Here is a 20,410-nt window from a genome sequence, read left to right on the forward strand (position 1 = left end):
GAAAGTGAGCAAAAAGAAGCAGGTGAAGGTCCCAGTCTGAATGGCTGGTCCCAGGAAAGACTTGGTGAACGAGTGTCATTAAATTGTCTATTCTGCTGCGTCTTGTCCCTCGTAAGTAACCTCTCTGAGTATCTGAGGACACGTCCTTTTCCCTGGGCTGTTTGGCTAAGACCTAAAAGGTTCTGCCTCCAAAGAATCCTGGGCAACTCGGTACCCAAGACATGCAGGCAGAGGCAGAGGTGCCCACAACACCCCTGAAGCCACTTCCCATGCACCTCTACCCTGGTCTTGAACATTCTGGGCACACACGCAGTAGGGATAAAAGAGAGCGGCTGCTGTCCAGGCAGCAGTCGCCAACTGGTGGCCGGTGAGGTCCGAAAGGCTGGCGACCGCTCGTCTAGAGCGCCACCCCCCAAGGAGAATGCGACTTGAGTCACATCTTTAAGCCAGACTAACAGTTCCTAGAAGCCACATTAAAAGAAAATGGGAATTAATTTTAATATCTCTTATTTAGCTCAAAATATCTGAAACATTATTATTTCTATATGTATAATCAACACAAAATTATAAATGAGTTTTTAAATCCTTTTGTCCATCTAGGTCTCAACATCTGGCATGTTTTTCCACTTAAGCACATCTCGGTTCAGACTGACATTTCAAATGCTCACCAGCCGCCTTGGCTAGTGGCTGCCATTCTGGACAGCACAGGGGCAGGTGTAGCAGAAAAGTCTAGTTTCCACTAACAGTGCTGTGCCCTTCGGGGAGTCACTGAACTCCGCTTCCACAGATGAAAAGCGACCAAAGTTGTCTTGGAGTGTAACAGGGGACAGTGCATCTAAGCACCCACTACGCAGCTGAGCACATGGGGACCAGACTTAGAGTTAGCAAAAATAATGGCAAACATTTGCACTTAATATTTGTCAGGCCCTGTGCTAAGCATTATTAACTTACTTAACTTCCATATTAACTTACTTAACTCTCACAGCACATGACGAAGTAGTACTGTTAGTTACCCCCATTTCTACAGAAAAGCAAGGGAAGACACAAAGGGGTTGAGGCCAAACCTCAGTAAGAGGCAGAGCCTAACCATTAGACCATCTGACTCAAGAGTGCACCCCTAACTGTGTCACATATTGCCTATCTCTCCACTGTGAGCAAATGGGGCCATTCTGACATCTAAATAAAGACTGAAATTTAAAATAAAAGCAAATAAATGGTTTGGTAAATCTAAGTTGTCTACTTGATATCCATTCTCTCTTTCATTCTTACTACAGACTCTGTATATCCCCCGATTCTTAAACAGATAAGAGTGGTCAGAGATGTTAGCAGGATTCACTGGGTGAGATTCTGGGAAGGTTCTTTGCCCCTTTGTTCCTTGCCCTTTGGCTTCATTCTGCCTGGAACTCAGACTTGATGGCTGGAGCTGCAGCAGCTATTTTGTGACTTTGAGGATGAAGACCATTTGCATGTGATAGTGGAGTAGAAAGAAATTAGGAGCCTGGGTCTCTGATGATTTGGGGGAGCTGCCACAACAGCTCCATAACCTGTTTCAATGTGGACTAGAATTTTTGTGTCAGAAAAAAAAAATGCTGTTTGCTTACACTACTATAATTGGGTCTGACCTGGACAACATTTCTAATTAATATATAATTGAGGTCATAGCTATTGCCCAAATTCAGCCTTCGAGTCTTGGTGCCAGATACACACTTTATAAATTCCACAAAATAAGGAAAAAGTTCCTATGATGATTCATGGAGTTTAATAATAAGAAATTGCCTGGATATATATTCTTTTTCTCCTTTTGACACTATTTGCAGTCTGTGCTCTCTCTATTCTATAGACGCTACTTCCATAGAAGAACAAACAATAAACTTCAGAGGAAAATGCCAGAGTGCTACCATCCAGCACTGCACGCAAATGTCCTAACATGGTCCCTTTAAAAAAGTAAGCTTCTAATTGAACACTGGTCTACAAAGGAAACACGTCTACCTATGTGACCACGGACAGGTATTCAGAGGAGAGGCAGAGCCTCAGAGGGGCAGGGGACAGCCTCAGGTGACAGAGGCTGGGCATCGTGGCTGTTTGGCAAATATGTGCCAAGATAGTCTATCTTTCCAGGCAAAGCTGACAAACAATAATTACATATTGGAACAGCCCTTACATCATAACAAATCATTAAGTGGCTGGTAGAACCCCAGCCAAAATACAGTCAGCCTTTCCTAAAAGTGTCCAGATCCATTTAAATGATATTCTACCTAAATAATCGCCAAGTTGCTTCAAAAAAAAAAAAAAAAAGAGGTTGGAAAAGGGGACTTGGGGATCAATTTTGTGCCAAGGAGGCCTAAAACAGAAGTTTCAAACCTGAGACTCACAACCAGGGTTTAAATAAAAATGTTAATGGACTTAACAAGAGAATGGGGGAAATAAAGAGACGGAGACGTTCATCACAAGAACATTTGTCAGCAGCTCTGGAGAGCTCCCTGCAGAGGGAGCAGGGCAGGAAGAAGAGAAAGGAAAAAAAACGAACCCCTCCACCAAGGGAGAATGAATTTTCTAGAGGAAAGTGTATGGTTTTACTGCCAATTCTATAAAAACAAAATGAGGAACACACAGAATTTCTATGCCAACATCCCTGGCATTTGTAAAATGCATAAATACTCTCCAGGCAAATAAACACACATATCCCCAGTTCTTTAGTAAAAGCCACTAGACTCGGACACTTTTCCCCACTTCCCTAAAACACAACTAGAAAGGTTCCCATCATTTTCTCTGCAGAGTTGCTGCCCAGAACATGCTCTGAATCTGCCCTTGGGATGCCCTGAAGTCCCTCATTCTTGCTGAACTCAAGCATACATTGAAAAAGCCTTCTGAAAGATCTCCCACATTTCCCATCCCTCAGGCATAAGATTACCCTGCAGTCCCTTATCATCTGCGTCTGCTACAAAAACAGAAGATTGGAAAAGGACACAACAGACATCCTCCCACGTTCTGTGTTCCAGGATTGAGTGGGATACCAGGTCACTTGGCAGCCTGTTCATGACAACTTACTAAATATAATTCACTGAGTTATATTATTGAGAATCCTTCTTTGTTAGAGTTTCTTAAAGCAATAGCACGTGTCAGAAATGGACATAGTGGATGAGTACATCAGATTGACAAGAACCACAACACAATGATAGTGATTTTTCTGAGATTAAACAGGTTCAATGTAAGTAACGTAGTTGACTGGCTCTAAGTCAAGCCCACTCACCAAGTCATCAACAGGGTATCATGCCTACTGGCATCTCCCACCAACTGGTGGCAGCTGTCGGGGCCACTGTGTTTAGGATGCTGAGGCCTCTTCATTTCATAACGATGAGTGAATTCCTAAAGGCTGCCATGAAAACCCAAGAACCTATTCCCCACTCAAAGCTATGACCCTCTGGCCATCAACACGTTGAATTAAATGTCCCATGAAAAGTGCAAGATTCGCTTTGACCAAGGAGATATATTTCTTTTTAAGCTAATGAAAGGTACAGAGGTGGCTGTACCTATGTATGCATGTAGCTTTGGTGAGGTTTCATTGGGGAAAGGTGTATACCTAATTGCTGAAGTCCTAGCCATTAAGAAGTGATAAGTTGAACTGACGTAGTCACCAAGGCAAGTAAAAAAATCATCTTCATTGTAATTTTGTATTGAATTTGATGTTTTTCAAATAACGTTCATGTCCTCCAGCTCATGTAATTGCCTGAGTGATGAGCGAAGAAACCACTAGTCCTCCTGTTTCACCAATAGAAACTGAAACTCAGTTACTGACCCTTCAGACCAAACAGAGGCGGGAGTTCCGGAGGGCGGGGGCTCAGGTGTCGGGGACTCTGCCCTGAATGAACTGTGAGATCTTGGGCAAGCCGTTTCTTTTTCTGTTCCCTATCTATAGAATTGGGGGAAAGAGAATTCCTTTCTGTCATCTCTTTAGGACCCCTTCCATGGAAACTGGTGCTATTGATTCCATAAGGAAAAGTGGAGGGGAAAAATGTGAGATGAGAATAAAATATTAAAAGCGAGCAAAGTAGACAATGGGAAGAAGAGAGAAGACAGGAAAAATATAAGACTCAGAATATAACCCAGGAGTTGCATCATTGCTGAGTGAAATCCATTTTCCATATGGATTTTAAAAAATCAGCGTTTATATGGGTTAGAAAACACTTTCTAACCAAATTTTTTGGGTGATGATGATATCACTAATATAGTTACTTTTTTTTTTTCTGAGATGGATACCAGGTGAAGCAGGTTGCATTAATCGTGCTCCCAGATGCATGGGACATTGTTATCATAGGGCCATGCAAGTAGCATATTTTGTGTGGTTACTAACAAGTGGGAGCCAACTGAGAATTTGGACTTGGATATATCCCAGGTAACATCATCACTTCTTAAAGGGACAAAGGTTGGGAAAAGTCTGGTATCCCAGTAGGGAACACAGTAAGTTTACTGTATTTCTCTGTTTGTTTGGTTTTAAGATGTTTCAGCATATATGAATAGAATTCCATTGCCACCTCCAAAAGAGACAGAAAGAAGAAAAAGAAAGATTACCTCACATTAAATGTACCTATACATTCAAAAGCACACTGGGGTTTCAGAAATACCAAAATGAGAAAAAGTATGTCTTAAAATGGAGGCAATAGTTATAGTCACATGCATTGGACCAATATTAGACAACAATTTTAAGTTTTCACCATTTTCAATAGTAAAACGGAACCTCTTGCCTCAAAAAGGTATTCTGCATGCTAAAACATGCTGCACTAATAGCCAACAGTGGCGACTGGCCCTGCAGCCAAAGCCTTACCCATTTCCGCCCCAAGACAGAAGGCAGGGTTGGGGCATTACTTGCCTTTCCAGGCTGGCACTCGGTGCCATCGGCCCAGGGCGTGTGCTGAGTCTGGCAGCCTTTGCTGTTTATATCTGCTCCATCCGCGTTACTGCACCAGAGTCGTCGGCACTGCAGCTGCTTATTTCAAGTCACAGGGCAATCAGAGACAACATGATTAGATGACAGCAAACAAGGCTAGCATTACTTCCAGTTAATGTTTTGCCAGTGATACAGTACCCGTTGAAAAGGGTTTGATTTCTTGGTATGATAAGTGATCAAATATTCTGAGGGACACAGAGGCCAGCTTCTGAGACACATGTCTATGGCTGGCAGGACGTGAGATGGTGTGAAAGGGGGGCTTCCGTGCATCCAGTGCGACTGGAGATCAGGTGTTGGGATTAGTTGCGATTTCAGTTTAGGTTTGGCCTGACCACAAAACTAGTGCTTTCTTCTAGCAGGCTACATAATTCCACAGTCATCGGATGACTCCTTTCCAGGGTGTCAGGAATTATGAGAGGGAAAAAGGGACAAACTATTGTGAACATTTCAGACTTACAAAAAGTGCAAACAGCCACATAATGGATAGCCATGGACCCACCACCCAACTAAAGAAAACCTCACAGGCGCAGCTGAAGGCCTGGTACATCCCTCCTCAGTCCCAGCCCCTTCCCCTTCTCCCAGAGATGACCACTGTCCTGAGTGGTGGCCATCATTTCTTCACTCCTGTTGCTTTGACCACAAATGTCTACTATACATTTCAACTTGAAGCAAACAATAGCATTCAGCATTTCAGGATATGCTCATAGGCCTTGTAACTTGCTTTCCCCCTCTACACATACACAGTATGTTTTAGATTTACACAAGTTGATATATTTAGCTCTATTTCGGGGCATACATTTTAAAGAACTTCTTCCTGATTATTACACTAAACCATGCTCATAATAGAGACATTTAGAAAGTACTAAAATTTTATTTTATTTTACATTAATCCTCACCCGAAAATGGTTTTCATTGATTTTTTAGAGAGAGTAGAAGGGAGGGAGACATGGGTGAGGTGGCCAGGGGGGCTGTAGAGAGAGAGAGACATCAATGTGAGAGAGACACATTGGTTGCCTCCCACACACACCCCAACTGGGGCCAGGGATTGAACCTGTAACCCAGGTACATGTCCTTGACCAATATTGAATCCAAGACTCTTTAGTGCATGGGACGATGCTCTAACCACTTAGCAACACCACCCAGGGCTAATAATTTATTTATTAAAAAAATAGAAAAGCCTCAAACTACTCAGTCTTTCCTATAGTTCCTTGGCTTTTACAGTTGAAAACATGCTCTACAAAATAATTATTTATCCTGTTATTTTAACTTAAAAGATATTAGGATCATGTTTCCAAGTGTAGTTAATTTTTAATTGTTGTAGAGTATTGCACTAACTAGAGACACCATAAATGGCTCAACATTTCTATTATAGGGCATTTGGATTATTCCTAAAGTTTACTATCATGAATAACACAGAAATTAATATAATCATGGATAGATTTTACTCAAGATATTTTGTTATGTATTTCTATGGAATCACTGTACTTCCCAATTCACCATGCTATTTCTGAAATTTCTCCCAGCAAAATGAACAAACACATATACCCAGTGAGACAGAATGGGGCACCCCAAAGAAGCACAGTTCAGCTCCTCTGAAATCTGAGAGCCACTGGATCATATCATTGGTCCACATGTCCACAACACATACATCAAAATGCCACACACCCACCAGCTGAGCTACCACCAGAAATGATTTCACAGGAATAGCTTTGATGAGCTAAAACAGGGAAACAGGTTTGTCTCATGTGTTACTTTTACTGAATCTAGAAGAATTCCTCTAATAAAGGTCAACTAGACAGGTCAATGGGCACGAGAAGAGACGAGGAGAGAGAAGGGTTGAGCTCGGCCATCACCAGATCTGCACCCTGTCCTCTGTGAGCATCTCCTGTTGGACTGACCCGAGAGGGTAATGGGAAAGTGCAGAGAAAGCACCATCTACCAGTGAACACTGTGACTAATCACCTTCGTCATTTCTACTTCCATTGAGTCAATGGACCATTCTCAACTTTTCCATGGGTGGTTTATATTAGGGTGAAAATCTAATGGAAAACTACCAATAAAAAGAAGTCCAGAATCAATCCCCAAACACTTACCATATACGGGCACACCTGATAACCTTGTCCAAAAATCAATTCACATTGTTTATTCACATTGTAAAGGAGGCCTGGCATTTGGGAAGGCAAACTGTAGGCTCTGTATCCAGGTTCATTAAGCAAACACTCGCCGTAACCAGTGCTATGGAAAGCAAAAATACAGATGGTGAGTGTGGTGGGTGACTCATGGCTTGTCAACACCTCCAGTTGAAAGGGAAGGCCATCTGCCATTGTAATGGTAGGGCAGACAGTTCCTTTTTATTAATGTCAGAGAGGAAGGGAGAGGGAGAGAGAGATAGAAATATCAATGACGAGAGAGAATCATTGACCAGCTACCTCCTGCACACCCCACACTGAGGATTAAGCCTGCAACCCGGGCAAGTGCCCTTGACTGGAATCCAACCTGTGACCCTTCAGTCCATAGGTTGCTGCTCTATCCACTGAGCCAAACCAGCTAGTGCAGGACAGTTCCTTTCTTATATCTGTTTTATTCTTTTCACCCAGGGTTAAATCTAGAAGCTGAAGTTATATATTTTGGTGTATACTTGTTTGTACTCTGATTGGCTATGTATACAGCCCAGCTAGTAGGAAAGATGTATTTGTTATAGCATTCATCACATTTCAGGGCAATTATCTTTTTGTTTTTAATTTTGTTACAATCTTTTCCAAAAGACTGTAAGTTCTTAGCAGCAAAGATAGTGTCTTTTTCATCTTTCATAACAACCGATGTTTAGTAAATGTTTGTTGAATAGATGAGTGAATTAATTAACAACTTTCTTGAGAAACACCTTTAGGCCACCTGATTAAGAGGAAAACCAGCAGCCCTCCAGGCCTTTTGACTTTTCTACAAACACTTCTGGAAAATTCACACCCAGTGAGTTCAGACTAATAAAGCCCTCTCTTTCCTGTGGTTGCAGAAATATATACCCAATGACCTCCGGACAATCACTTAATCTTTCGTACTTCTGGGAGAGAAAAGCAATAAGTCCGTGACACAGGGATATTGTACAATGTAATTGGATCTTTGAGCACCCTGGCAGGAAACTTAAAAAACAAAACAAGAAAAGAGAGGAGAGAAAGGAGAGAGAGATCGGTCTTCCATTCAACAACAGGAAGTTGTGCTGCAATTTTCATCCACCAGATAACTTCTTTGGGATTGCCTCACTATCCTACCCCTCTCCAAGCCAAAATGATGAAGTTAAAGCCCATAAATATTTGTGGACTTCCTTCATCATATAATCACATTCATGGTCGGTCCCTCCCCCAGGATCGGAACAGATTTCCTAACTTTACCAGGAATAAAGCAACATTTACACATTCTCTGTAAGGTTCAATTTTCCTTTTTTGCTTAGTCTGTAATCTTCTGAACTCGGGCAAAGACATGAACTGCACAGATGGCAGAGAGTATTTTTTTTTCCTCCTCCAAGGAATGTCAACAAAAAAACAACTAAAAAAAAAAGCTTAGCTCTACATTTCCCACCACCCCCCCATCCCCAAGTCTGTGCTACAAGAAAGTTCAAGTCTTACTCTAAAAATTCAGTGATGTATTTTTTACTACACTTTGACCACTTCCAGGGCATGGAGTAATAGTTCAATGTTGGAGACATGACATTCTGGGGATTCTTGACTCCGTCTTCTTGGCACTTATTGCTGTCGTCATGAGGCATATTAAACCTAAGGCCAACAAGACAAGGATGAGAATGTCAATACATACCAAGGGATCGAGCTGTTATCATTGATTTCAAGAATGCACCTGTCCAAAAACATTTTTATTAACTGATGGGAAGCATTTGTCATTCCAGAAACATCAGTTGTATGATCAACATACCATTCTCAGCTTGATAACTACCCATTGGCCAACAAGCTCAGAGGGCTGTCCTGTCTGCATGACTTTCCCCAATCACAAGTTTAATGCATATGAATAATTTAGCATGTAGGGAGGTATTTACTTCACTAGCTCATCTTGAAAATGGAAATCAGAGAGTTAGAAGTGTGTAGACTTGCTTCATATAAAAGTAAAAGCTGGGATAAAAGTCTGTGAGGTCCAGTCCATTGATTTCTCATGTGTTTGGTTTTCTTTTTCTTTCAAAAATTTGGGTCCCATGCCTGGCCGGCATGGCTCAATGGTTGAGTGTAGACCTATGAACCAGGGGGTCATGGTTCGATCCCCGGTCAGGGCACATGCCTGGGTTGTGGGCTCGATCCCCAGTGTGGGGCGTGCAGGAGGCAGCCGATCAATGGTTCTCTCTCATTATTGATGTTTCTAACTCTCTTTCCTTCTCCCTTCTTCTCTGATATCAATAGATATATATTCAAAAACATTTGGGTCCACAGTAATTACCAGATGGAGTAACTGCCTAATGGAAATTGTAGGATGGAAAAACTCGAACTGTCTTGTTTGAACTTAAAAGGAGATCTTAATGCTTACAAGTCCATTTTCTTAAAAGAATGACTGCCCAGGTTTCTAGTGCAGCTGCATAGTCAGTAATACCACCTATACCACCAAAGCCAACCCAAGCCAAGCATCCAAATTGACTTTCTCTGTTGAGTTCTCTGTTGTGCAAAGGAGCTGGTGTTTACTCCTCACCCCCCGACCGGAGCTTGACTAAATCCACTTTATTTCATCACGTAATCAGAAAACTTCTTTTCATTCAAATATCAGGCACATTTGCTCAAAGCGGGGGCTAGGTAATAATACATATTCATTAAGCACTTACTAACCAATAATAACCAAAACTTTTTTTTGCATTCACAACACACAGGACAGTGTGTTAAATGTGTCAGATGCTTTTTTTCACTTAATTACCTATTTGACCCAATGAATAATACAATTACTACCCATTTTTTACAGGCAAGGAAACTGAGTTTAGACCTTTAATTACTTGATTGAGGCCGTAAGGCTACTAAGATGGGGGAACTGGGATTGCAATCTGCTTTAGTCTGGTTCTAAAGCCTCTTGTTTGGGAGTATATGTATATAATCGATAGTCCCTATGTTAGATGAGTTGTGATGATTTGTCAGGAATATTGTGGAAAGATTTCTATATCCAGAAGACACTGAATTACCTCCCCATCTTCCTCTTCCACTCTGTGTCTATGGACATTCTGGTGCAAGAGGGGAGGGGCTGTTTGTGAGGCATTCAATGACACTCAACAGATACAAGAGCAATTGCTCCCCCCTGCGCGCCCCCCCCCGCCCCCCCGCACCAATGGCTGTTGGGATTTTTATCATCAGAAAGTCCGGACTGAAACACCTTAACATGTAATTGTTAAAAGGTTCAGTAGAAAATCTGTGATTTTCACTTTCCTTCACTGTAAGTAAACCTAACTTCATGAGACAAAGCATCAAAATACAAAGAATTCATTAAAGGGTTAGGAATATACTTTTCGTTTCATAACACATCATCCACCAGATTTCATATTTCGTTTTCTGAGACTTTTGAGATGGGGTATATATGTATTTTCCCCACTTCACAGGTAGGAAAACAGCATACAATTTCAAGTCAAGCAGAATGTGGAACCATTCAGTCCAGAACTTGGTCTCTGGCTCCCAGACGACCTCTGCCTGAAAGCAGGTACCCAGCGTAGTACCGCCAGGTCAGGCCCAGAGGAACAACAACCCCTACCTGTGCGACTGGTGAGGACTACAGGACATCATGGAAGTGAAAACCCCTTAACTATGCCGCCGACTTGGGTTTTGTGCAGGGAAGATATTTGTTAACTATGCATTGAATTTTCTCAACAGCTGAAAATAATTTAGTTTTTGCTACTCAAAATGCTCACTTTCCTCAAAATGTCAATATTATACACAGTCTAAAGAAGTTTATAAGCTCTTGTTGGAAGGAAATTAATAGTATTTCTTCAAATGGTACACTTTTCTTAGCCATATGTTGGGGAGAAATGTTAGTCTGCTAATGGAAATTTGAATGCCTTCCTATTTGTAATATTTCCTATTCCATTTCCTAGGAAAGGAACAGCAGTCCTGGTGGAATGCCACCTGATCTTCACGGTTAAATCTGCCCTCCTACCTACACTTCCAAAGAAATGTATTACATTTTATGTAAAATAAACAAATATTCCTAAAAGATTCTGTTAAAATAGGTTTGGGAAAACCAAGTTAAACAAAATCAACAGTTTACTATAGAACTTGTCAGAGCCTTTATTTTATACGATTTAGCCTTGTGACTCCAACCAGGGACAGACAGGGGAGGGCAAACTTTTTGACTCGAGGGCCACAATGGGTTCTTAAACTGGACCGGAGGGCCAGAACAAAAGCATGGATGGAGTGTTTGTGTGAACTAATATAAATTCAAAGTAAACATAATTACATAAAAGGGTACAGTCTTTTTTTTTTAGTTTTATTCATTTCAAATGGGCCGGATCCCGCCCGCGGGCTGTAGTTTGCCCACGGCTGGACTAGACAAACATTTTTTAAACTCACATGACTGCCAAACTGAATAAGAACAGATTCTACACTTGATCTTAGCCACAAGGCTGAGAATCGACCTGGAGAGTATGTGAAATACGCCAGTCAGAGAAAGACGAATGCCATATGATCTCACTTAAATGTGGAATCCTAATGAACAAAATAAACAAAATAGAAACAGACTCATGGATACAGAGAACAAACCGACCGACAGCTGTCAGAGGGAGTGAGGGGGTGGGAGACTGGGTTGAAAAGGTAAAGGGATTAAGCAAAAAACAACCACCACAACTCTGAGACACAGACAATAGTATGGTGATTACCAGAGGGAAAGCGGGGTGTGGGTGGGGTAGAATAGGATACAGGGAGATAAAGGGTGATGGAAGAAGACTTGACTGGGTGGTGAGCACACAGAACAATATACAGGTGATGTGTTATGGAATTGTACACTTAAAACCTAAATGTCACCCCAAAAATTCAGTAAAAAAAGAAAAATTTTAAGTCACTTTTACAAAACTCATTTTTTTCCCTGTAATAGCATGGATGGACCTAGAGCAGTGGTTTTCAACCTTCCTAATGCCACCACCCTTTAATACAGTTCCTCATGTTGTAGTGACCCCCAATTTCATTGTTACAAATTGAACATAATTAAAGCATAGTGATTAATCACAAAAACAATATGTAATTATATATGTGTTTTCCGATCGTCTTAGGCGACCCCGGTGAAAGGGTCATTCAACCCCCAAAGGGGTTGTGACCCACAGGTTGAGAACCGCTGACCCAGAGGGTATTATGCTAAGTGAAATAAGTGCGACAGAGAAAGACTTCGCTTATATGTGGAATCTAATGAACAAATAAACACACGAACAAAATAGAGACAGGTACAGAGAACAGACTGAACTGTTAGAGGGGAAGGGGTGGGGCTGGGTGAAAAGGTGAAGGGATTAAGAAGTACCGATTGGTAGTTAGAGAACGGTCACAGGGATGTAAAGTTCGGCACAGGGAACAGAGTCACTAATATCATGATAACTAGTATGTGATAACTAGTATGTGGTAACTAGTATGTGATAACTAGTCTGGGGCCAGGTGGGCACTTGAAGTGGCAGGGAGACCACTCTGGAAAGTACACGCTTTTCTAACCACTGTGCTGTACACCTGAAGCTAATATAGCATAGCCCTGAATGTCAACTGTAATGGAAAAATAACGAATATCAGACTACCAAACTCCTTTTGTTTTCACCGACCATTCTTTTGGAAATGGTGTTCAAATTCCTGTGCTTTGGGAAACACTGGGGGGATCAGTAGTTTTCAAACTGAGTTCCAATAAATCCTCGAGTTTCATGACAGCATTTGAGAAACCAAAAGGACAGAGAGCAAGCTGACTAATGGGACTCTGGCCACCTCAGCTGCTTAATGAAAGCCAAGCTTTTGTGCGCTATCGATATTGGGTATCTGATCACATGTCCTTTAAAGAAAAGGGGTATGCTCTGAAAATATGCTTGAAAGGTGCTAGTTTTGAAATGTACCCATTCTATGTTGAACTGAAGTGGAGAGATACCTATCTATCTGCCTTGCTTTAGCCTAGCACCGCACCCCGCACAGCGGTGCCTTCGAAAGCCTGGTGGGTGATCGAACTTGCGTAACAGATGATGTCAGTTACGAAGTTAACATCTGACATGAAAATTGATATGCAACTCCATTAGTGACATCTGAGAAAATGATTTCAAAAAGATGTAATTTAATTATTACTTATGGAAAGAAAACGATGCAGCTCAAATAGCAGAATAGTTTCTAGCAAATTTACACTATATTGCCACATGTTCTAACCATGCTCTGCCTCTAAAAGACCAAAAGGAAAAGCCAGTTTCACAATGACCACTTAGTGACCAAAATTCATGTTTTCCTTGCTCTCTCTTTGTTCATTCTCTCCCACGACAGAGAGGTTTCCCTGTCTGAATTATAGGCATATAACCAGAAGCAGGGAGGATCTGGATTTGTGAAAATCTCATGAGCTGGGCATTGATGGACCTTCCTTGACAAACATGTCAAGCCCTCCTCCTCCAATTCCCAGTAGGAAGGGAGAATATTAGACTTTTCATAGAAAACGTGTGCAATTAAACCAAAGATCCGCAGGGGCTGCGGCCAAAGAGAGTGCACGGCATTCACTCAGCTTTCCGGAATCAAAGTCACTTCTCCCTTCAAGGGTCAAAGTGCGTCAATCCTGCAAATTCTACTGTGACTTGAGAAGTGTCTTGCCCTCGAAAGGCAAGGAAAGGCTCACGGTTGCAGAGGAAGAAAGTTTAGGTCACTCTAAACTCAAGGAAAATAGGGAAAGGAAACATACAGATGGCCCAGTTCATGGGCTATGGTAAAAGCCGTGCTCAATCCATTATCTTCGCTAATAGAACAGCTTCTGGAGGGGTCACAAAGGGTTCCCAGTTCAGCCAGACCTATGGGAAGGAGAGAACAAGGGTTTACTTGAACAGGCAGTTGTAGCTTAAGAGTGAAAACATGCAGGATAGGTTTGGAGTGCAGAGGACCGCACAGCCGACTCACCTAGGGTGTCACACTTGTCCTCAGTTCTGCAGATGTCCTGTCTGAAAGCAAAGCACACTTAGGGCCTTGATGACTCCAGAGAGGAAACATCCGTACCAGCCACCACTTCAGAGCCTTCCAGGCCTCACAACACACCCGCAGTCGGGATGGGGTTACAAAACCACTGATTTCAGGATAGAAAGCCACACGGAAAGGCCTCCTGCTGCCTCAGGGGTGGCCTGGGACCGCAGAAACCTTTCCGACCAGGGTTTTTCCTCATACACCGAAGTGATTCTAGTTCAGTGGTTCTCAACCTTTTGGCCCTTAAAATACAGTTCCTCATGTTGTGACCCAACCATAAAATTATTTTCGTTGCTACTTCGTAACTGTAATGTTGCTACAGTTATGAATCGTAATGTAAATATCTGATATGCAGGATGGTCTTAGGTGACCCCTGTGAAAGGGTCGTTTGACCGCCAAAGCGGTCGTGACCCACAGGTTGAGAACCACTGTTCTAGTTTATGCCAAAGACTCCTGACAACGGGCCTCCCCTCTGTGCTCATGAGTGCGTGCCTGGGAGCGAATCCGAGGCCCGTGGTGGCCAGCAAGGCAAGCCAGCGGCCTCTTTGTCGCCCCATACAGTTTTTAAGAATATTTTCTAGGTAGCAGCTACGATTTAAACATTGGGAGAGTTCACTTTATAGACAAATGCATATCTCCGACTCCTTGCAAAATCGCAGAAGTTGGAAGCACTGGACTGTACCCCGCCTGGTAACAACGGGCTCCATCTGAAGAGCAGCGGGCCCCCTAGAAGGCCACTTCCTTTCAGGCCTGCCCAATGCAGCACCTTCGGGTAAGTGGTGCCCAACGGGGGTGATTGTGTGCTCCCCTCCCCCACCCCGGCCCACCCCGGCCTACCCCCGCCCTCACAGGGCATTTGGCATCCTCTGTGGGCTGAGGATACTGCGGGTGGTCACAACTGAGAGGAGGACATGCTACTGGTCAGTAGTGGGCAGAGACCCGGATGCTGCTAGGCATCCTGACATGCACAGGACACCTCACAACAGAGTTATCTGCTCCCAACTGCCACCGTGCTGAGGTGGAACAGCCTGGTGCCGGGGCCTGGCTGCCAGGAGCCTACACCTCCCATCACCTTGCCTGGAAACTGCGAGATGAGAAGCCTCAGGACTGCATACCTCGTGATGAGAATGGCAGTATCGTGCTGGATCCCACCTGTGTTGTTCCTCTGCCACTGGCAGAAGCTCCTTAATGTCGTCTGGGCATTAAAAGAGATGGGCGGTCCCTCCTAAGCACAGAAAAGAGTGATGGTTGGTCGTGGTACCGATTGCACATGCCGTTTCGGATACAGAGAGAAGAAAGAAGAAAAAAACTTGATTACCTGTTCATTATGAATCACAACTAAGTTCACAACAACAATATTAATTAAATTTCCAATAGTGGGGTCTTTATAGATAGAGGCTACCTGCAACCGAGATAAATTTTTCAAAGTTAATTGTGAACTCTGTGTAAGCAGCAAGCAATTCACTTCTTATGCGTGGCTCCACCTAATTGTACATTTCATGCAGCATATGCATTTTTCAGTTTTGAATTTTCATTCATTCATCAAACACTCATTAAAACTATCTTCATAAAATTATTCATAGATAGATGTTTTAAATAATAATAAATTCGAACACATTTAAGTTTTAAGGTACTTTCTTTAAAAATTGCTTGGCCATGCATCTTAATAGTTCTCTATGCCAAAATACTGGATATTAACTTTGATCAAGCTCCTTCTTCCCAGTTGAAGTCCCGATTGCCGAATTATGGATCTCACATTGTCCACGTCTTTGCCGATACCACTGCTCTGCGTGCTTACCACGCATCTGTATTCTCCACAACCCGGTATCTAGTTTTTTCACCCATATTGTTTACTTATGAGAGCTAACATTCACTGGATGCTTCTCGTGGACTAGACCTTGCTGAAAACTGCATATGCATTTAGTCTCCGTAATACCTGTGCTAGGCATCATTCTAACCTCTACTCAACAAATGAAGAAACGAAGGCTCAGAGAAATGAAGTAACTCATCCAAGTCTATATACAGTGGCGAGTAGCAGAGCCAGAACTCTCAACCTCTGTCAACTTGACCCAAGCCCATGCTCACAATTGGAATTCTTAGGACAGGTCTGAATTCATGGGTTGGAAACGGAGTTGAGTCTGTGTAAGGTCTGATTAGATTTTTCTTTCTCTGCTCCAGGACAGGAGAAGGCTGGGACACGTAGGACTGAGCATGGCAGAGGTGGGTCATGGGAGGGCGGAGGGGAGGCAGGCTCCAGTGAGGGGTGGAGAGCACTGGGGACTGGTTGACAGCAGTGAGGGAAAGACAAGGAGAGCCATAGGCCAGGGAGCGGGAGGAAGAAACTCTAAAGCAATGTTCCCAAACATGGTTGCTTTCCACATTCATTTGAGGAATATATAAAAAGTAGATTCCTGTTCAAATAAATTAAGGTCAGTGAAGGGGGGCAAGATCATAGAGACTGCTATAGAAAACCATCTCCAGCCCTAACTGCTTTGGCTCAGTGGATAGAGCGTCGGCCTGCGGACTCAAGGGTCCTGGGTTCGATTCCGGTCAAGGGCATGTACCTTGGTTGTGGGCACATCCCCAGTGGGGAGTGTGCAGGAGGCAGCTGATCGATGTTTCTCTCTCATCAATGTTTCTAACTCTCTATCCCTCTCCCTTCCTCTCTGTAAAAAAAAAAATCAATTACATATATATATATGAAACCACCTCCAATATTTCAAGAAAAAAGCAATGTATAAAACAGTCCAGGACAATTCTGCATTTCTGTTTGAGAACCAGTTGTAAATGCATACATATATGCTGAAGAAGTGTTGAGTGCCATCCGATACGGTAGCCACCTGCCACGCATAGTCACTGAGCACTAGAAACGTGGCTGGTCCCAACTGAGATGTGCAGTGAGGATAAAACATCCTGGATTTTTAAGGCTTAGTATGAAAAGTATTAAACTATCTCATTAATAATGTTTGAAGTAATATTTGGGTATAAAATAAAAATGCATTATTAAAATCAATTTACCTACTTGTTTTATTTCATGAGGCTACTAGAAAACATAAGATTATATATGTGGCTTACATTGTATCTCTATTGGGCAGAGCCGTTTAGAAACATATCCAAAAAAGCTTACTAATGGTTGCCTCTGGGAAGGAGTGGAAGCATGAGTAGGGAACAAGTTATTTATTTTTTTAAAGGAAACAATGACTTCCTTATTTTGTCAATCCTCCACCAAGGATATTTTTCCATTGATTTTTAGGGAGAGTGGAAGAGAGAGAGAAAGACAGAGAGAAACACCTTGATTGGTTGCCTCCTGCACAAGCCCGACCAGGGTCCAGGCTGGGGAGGAGCCTGCAACCAAGGTATGTGCCCTTGACTAGAATCGAACCCGGGATTCTTTGGTCCACAGGCCAACACTCTATCCACTGAGCCAAACCGGGTAGGGCAGAACAAGTTATTTTTCATCAATGAACTTTTATGTTAGATTTTTAAAAATTATGCAAATGCATTGCTCTTTCAATTCAAAATGGGCATAGAAAAATAGAGGGAGAGATTCCTAGGCCCCACCCGAGGTGCTCATTAGAATCCTGGGGAAGAGCCCAGGTGACTGATTCACAGCCAGCAGCGGACGCCTAGAGACCCACACCTGGCTGTGCGAGCTCGCATGTCAGACAGAGTGCTGGTCTCAGCGACAGGACCGGCTAGATGTCACATCAGTCTCCAAGCCTTCACACGACCATGGGCAAGTGACCCACCTCCTCTGAGGCTCCGTTTTCTTATTTATAAAATAGGGATGATAATCCTACCTAGCAGAGTTGCCCGACATTTAGAAATTATGCCTTTGAAGTAACAAGCACATTGTCAAATGATCACAGAACAAACACTCAATGATAGCCATGACTGTTAAAAACAGCAACCAATGAACAATCTATGTTCTTTCTAGTCACTTGCCTGAGTCGGTGAAATGCCAGCCCTGAACGATCCTCCAAAGCCCTGCATGGAAGCCCCCCTCACCCCATGGCACCTGTAGGGGCTCATAAATCAGGTTCTTTTATGTGTACTTACAATGGACATTAAAGTTAAAACATAGTGTTGAAGATTTGCTCCATGGAATGAAATCATTTTTCGGTCTGCCACCACCATCACTTCTACAAACCGTGGGTAGGACAAGAAACGCTTTGTTCTTCTGTGGGTCCTCTGTTCTCTCGCGCTGTCCGTCTTGTTCCCATGGGCAGAAAGCACCTTTGTTGCGAAGCCGCTCTTGAGCGCTGCCACGTCGTCAGCCAGGCTGCTCCTTCCTGCCCGTTCCCTTGCTCTTGGTTTCCTCCTGTCCTCACTGGGACTATCCCTGTGTTCTGTAAGACATGAGAGGCATGCATTACATGTCAAGTCACATCTACTTCATATTAAGAACTGAACTGGACACATCTTGAAATAATGCCTCTCATGTCAAATTGCATACAAAATCAAGTTCAACACACTTCAGACTCAATCTGCACTCTCATCTAAATGACTAAGGATGTGAAATTCGGATCACCTGAAGTTTCCAGAAATGCTCTATTAAGGTATTAGACAAGAAATCAGGCCTGAGTTTAACAATTGCAAATGATTCTTTTCATTTGGTAACAAAAGTCTTGCTGGCATTTAAGCAGTTTCTATTCATTGTTCTTTGGCATATAGTTAAGGGCCAATGGCAGCCGGAGAGCTCTAGAGAAAGGAAATGGAGGTATTTCAGATACACCCCCTCAGCTATTCACTAAGATACAGTATAAAGAGGTCTGAGAGGTGGGCAGCCTAGTAGACAACACAAAGGAACTATAGACAATGCATGACAAGGTAGACATAGTATTTTTCTATTACTGTCTTTGATCATTATGATATGCAAAATTTAGGAATAGAATCATTGCTATTCAATGCCTCTGAATTTCAGAGCTCAGTTAAGAAAGTTCATTAAACTCAGAGAGTGTGAACAGATAGTTGGGACCATGATGCATAACAACAGAGAGCGCTAGTCAGTTCCAACTCATGCCCTGCCCACCAGGGTTCTACACAAGCTTATTGCTCACAGTGTGGTCCTTGGACCAGAAGCACTGGCAACTCTTGGAAACTTGTAAGAAATGCAGACTCTCTGGCCCCACTCAGGACCTGATAAATCAGAATCTACAGTTTAACAAGATCTCCAGGTGATTCATATTCATGTTAATGTTTTGAGAAGCACTAGCCTCAGTCTCGGCTTGCAGCTTGTATTGCTGGTGAGAATATTCAATTTCAAAGCCATCAATCACACAGTAAACAGAATAAGCATAAAAGCGCCTGCCACAATATGCTTTGAGTAATAACATGATTCAATCAGTTATCTTGCCTATCAGTTTATAAATGTGCTTGTGTGTGGGCCAGGGAGAAACTTCCTTTTGCCCTTCCAGGTTCTTCTGGCTGGTCTAGATATTACATTAACATGAAGCACTTTAACAAGAGAAAATGGCCAAATTCAGTTACATACATATGTATGGGAACCTCATGCACATGAGATAGTCAGAGACCCCCCACATACATGAGGATCAGAGACAAAAAGATAAAATGAGATGTACATAACATCCTGAGCTAAGGAGGCGGTAAAGAGCCTTGGGCTTCAGAGGGGAAAAAGTCAATCATTGGAACATAAGAGGAGCAGCTGTTGAGTAGTTAAGTGTTTGTCTGTCCTATGCATAGATCATAAAGGCATTTCTGGTGATAACTCTAATATGCGCAAGGCCCTTAATATAGATTCTTTAGGGAGAGAAAAACGTTTCTTGCGAGCCTGTGGGGTCTTGATTGCCTTCAGCTCAAAATAATTCAAGTGCCAAAGGGGCACATCCTCGGGAGGCCTGTTCTGCACCCCTTCAAATGCCACTAGCTGTAGTCTCAAACAGTCCACAGAGTTGTACAACTAAGAAATATGCTTACCTAAGACACGGATACAATTCTTTACACCACTAGACATATATAATGACAACAAAAAAGTTAAATTATAAGTGGCTTGACTTTTTAAAGGTGCAAATATTTCATCTTTATAACCTACTAGAGGCCCGGTGCACAAAAATTTGTGCACTCTGGTGTGGGGGGGTCCCTCAGCCTGGCCTGTGCCCTTTCGCAGTCTGGGACCCCTCGGGAGATAACGACTTGCTGGCAGAGGGCAGGCCCAACCCCTAGGTGCAGCCCCTGGTCGGGCTCAGAGCAGGGTGTATTGGGGAGTTGGGGCCCCCCCCCATGTCACACTCAAGGCAGGGTCGTCAGGGGGTTGGGGAGCTCCCCCCTGTAAGGAACAGAGCAGGGTGGATAGGGAGGTTGTGGCCCCGCCCTC

General features: G+C 42.9%; 1 protein-coding gene across 1 annotated transcript in view; it reads right to left on the reverse strand.

The window, feature by feature from the left end:
- Positions 1-20,410, reverse strand: part of ADAMTS9 (ADAM metallopeptidase with thrombospondin type 1 motif 9) — a 157,143-nt gene that overhangs the window by 109,850 nt on the left and 26,883 nt on the right. Inside the window, exons 4-11 of the mRNA XM_006779145.2 lie at positions 18,136-18,425; positions 15,395-15,478; positions 15,192-15,301; positions 14,017-14,057; positions 13,805-13,910; positions 8,566-8,712; positions 7,039-7,180; positions 4,868-4,984 (exon numbers count right to left, since the gene is read on the reverse strand). Of these exons, the coding sequence (XP_006779208.1) occupies positions 4,868-4,984; positions 7,039-7,180; positions 8,566-8,712; positions 13,805-13,910; positions 14,017-14,057; positions 15,192-15,301; positions 15,395-15,478; positions 18,136-18,425 (1,037 nt within the window). The remainder of the gene's footprint in view (positions 1-4,867; positions 4,985-7,038; positions 7,181-8,565; positions 8,713-13,804; positions 13,911-14,016; positions 14,058-15,191; positions 15,302-15,394; positions 15,479-18,135; positions 18,426-20,410) is intronic.

This window comes from Myotis davidii, unplaced genomic scaffold (assembly GCF_000327345.1).
Source record: "Myotis davidii unplaced genomic scaffold, ASM32734v1 scaffold189, whole genome shotgun sequence".
In the NCBI taxonomy this organism is placed as follows: Eukaryota; Metazoa; Chordata; class Mammalia; order Chiroptera; family Vespertilionidae; genus Myotis; species Myotis davidii.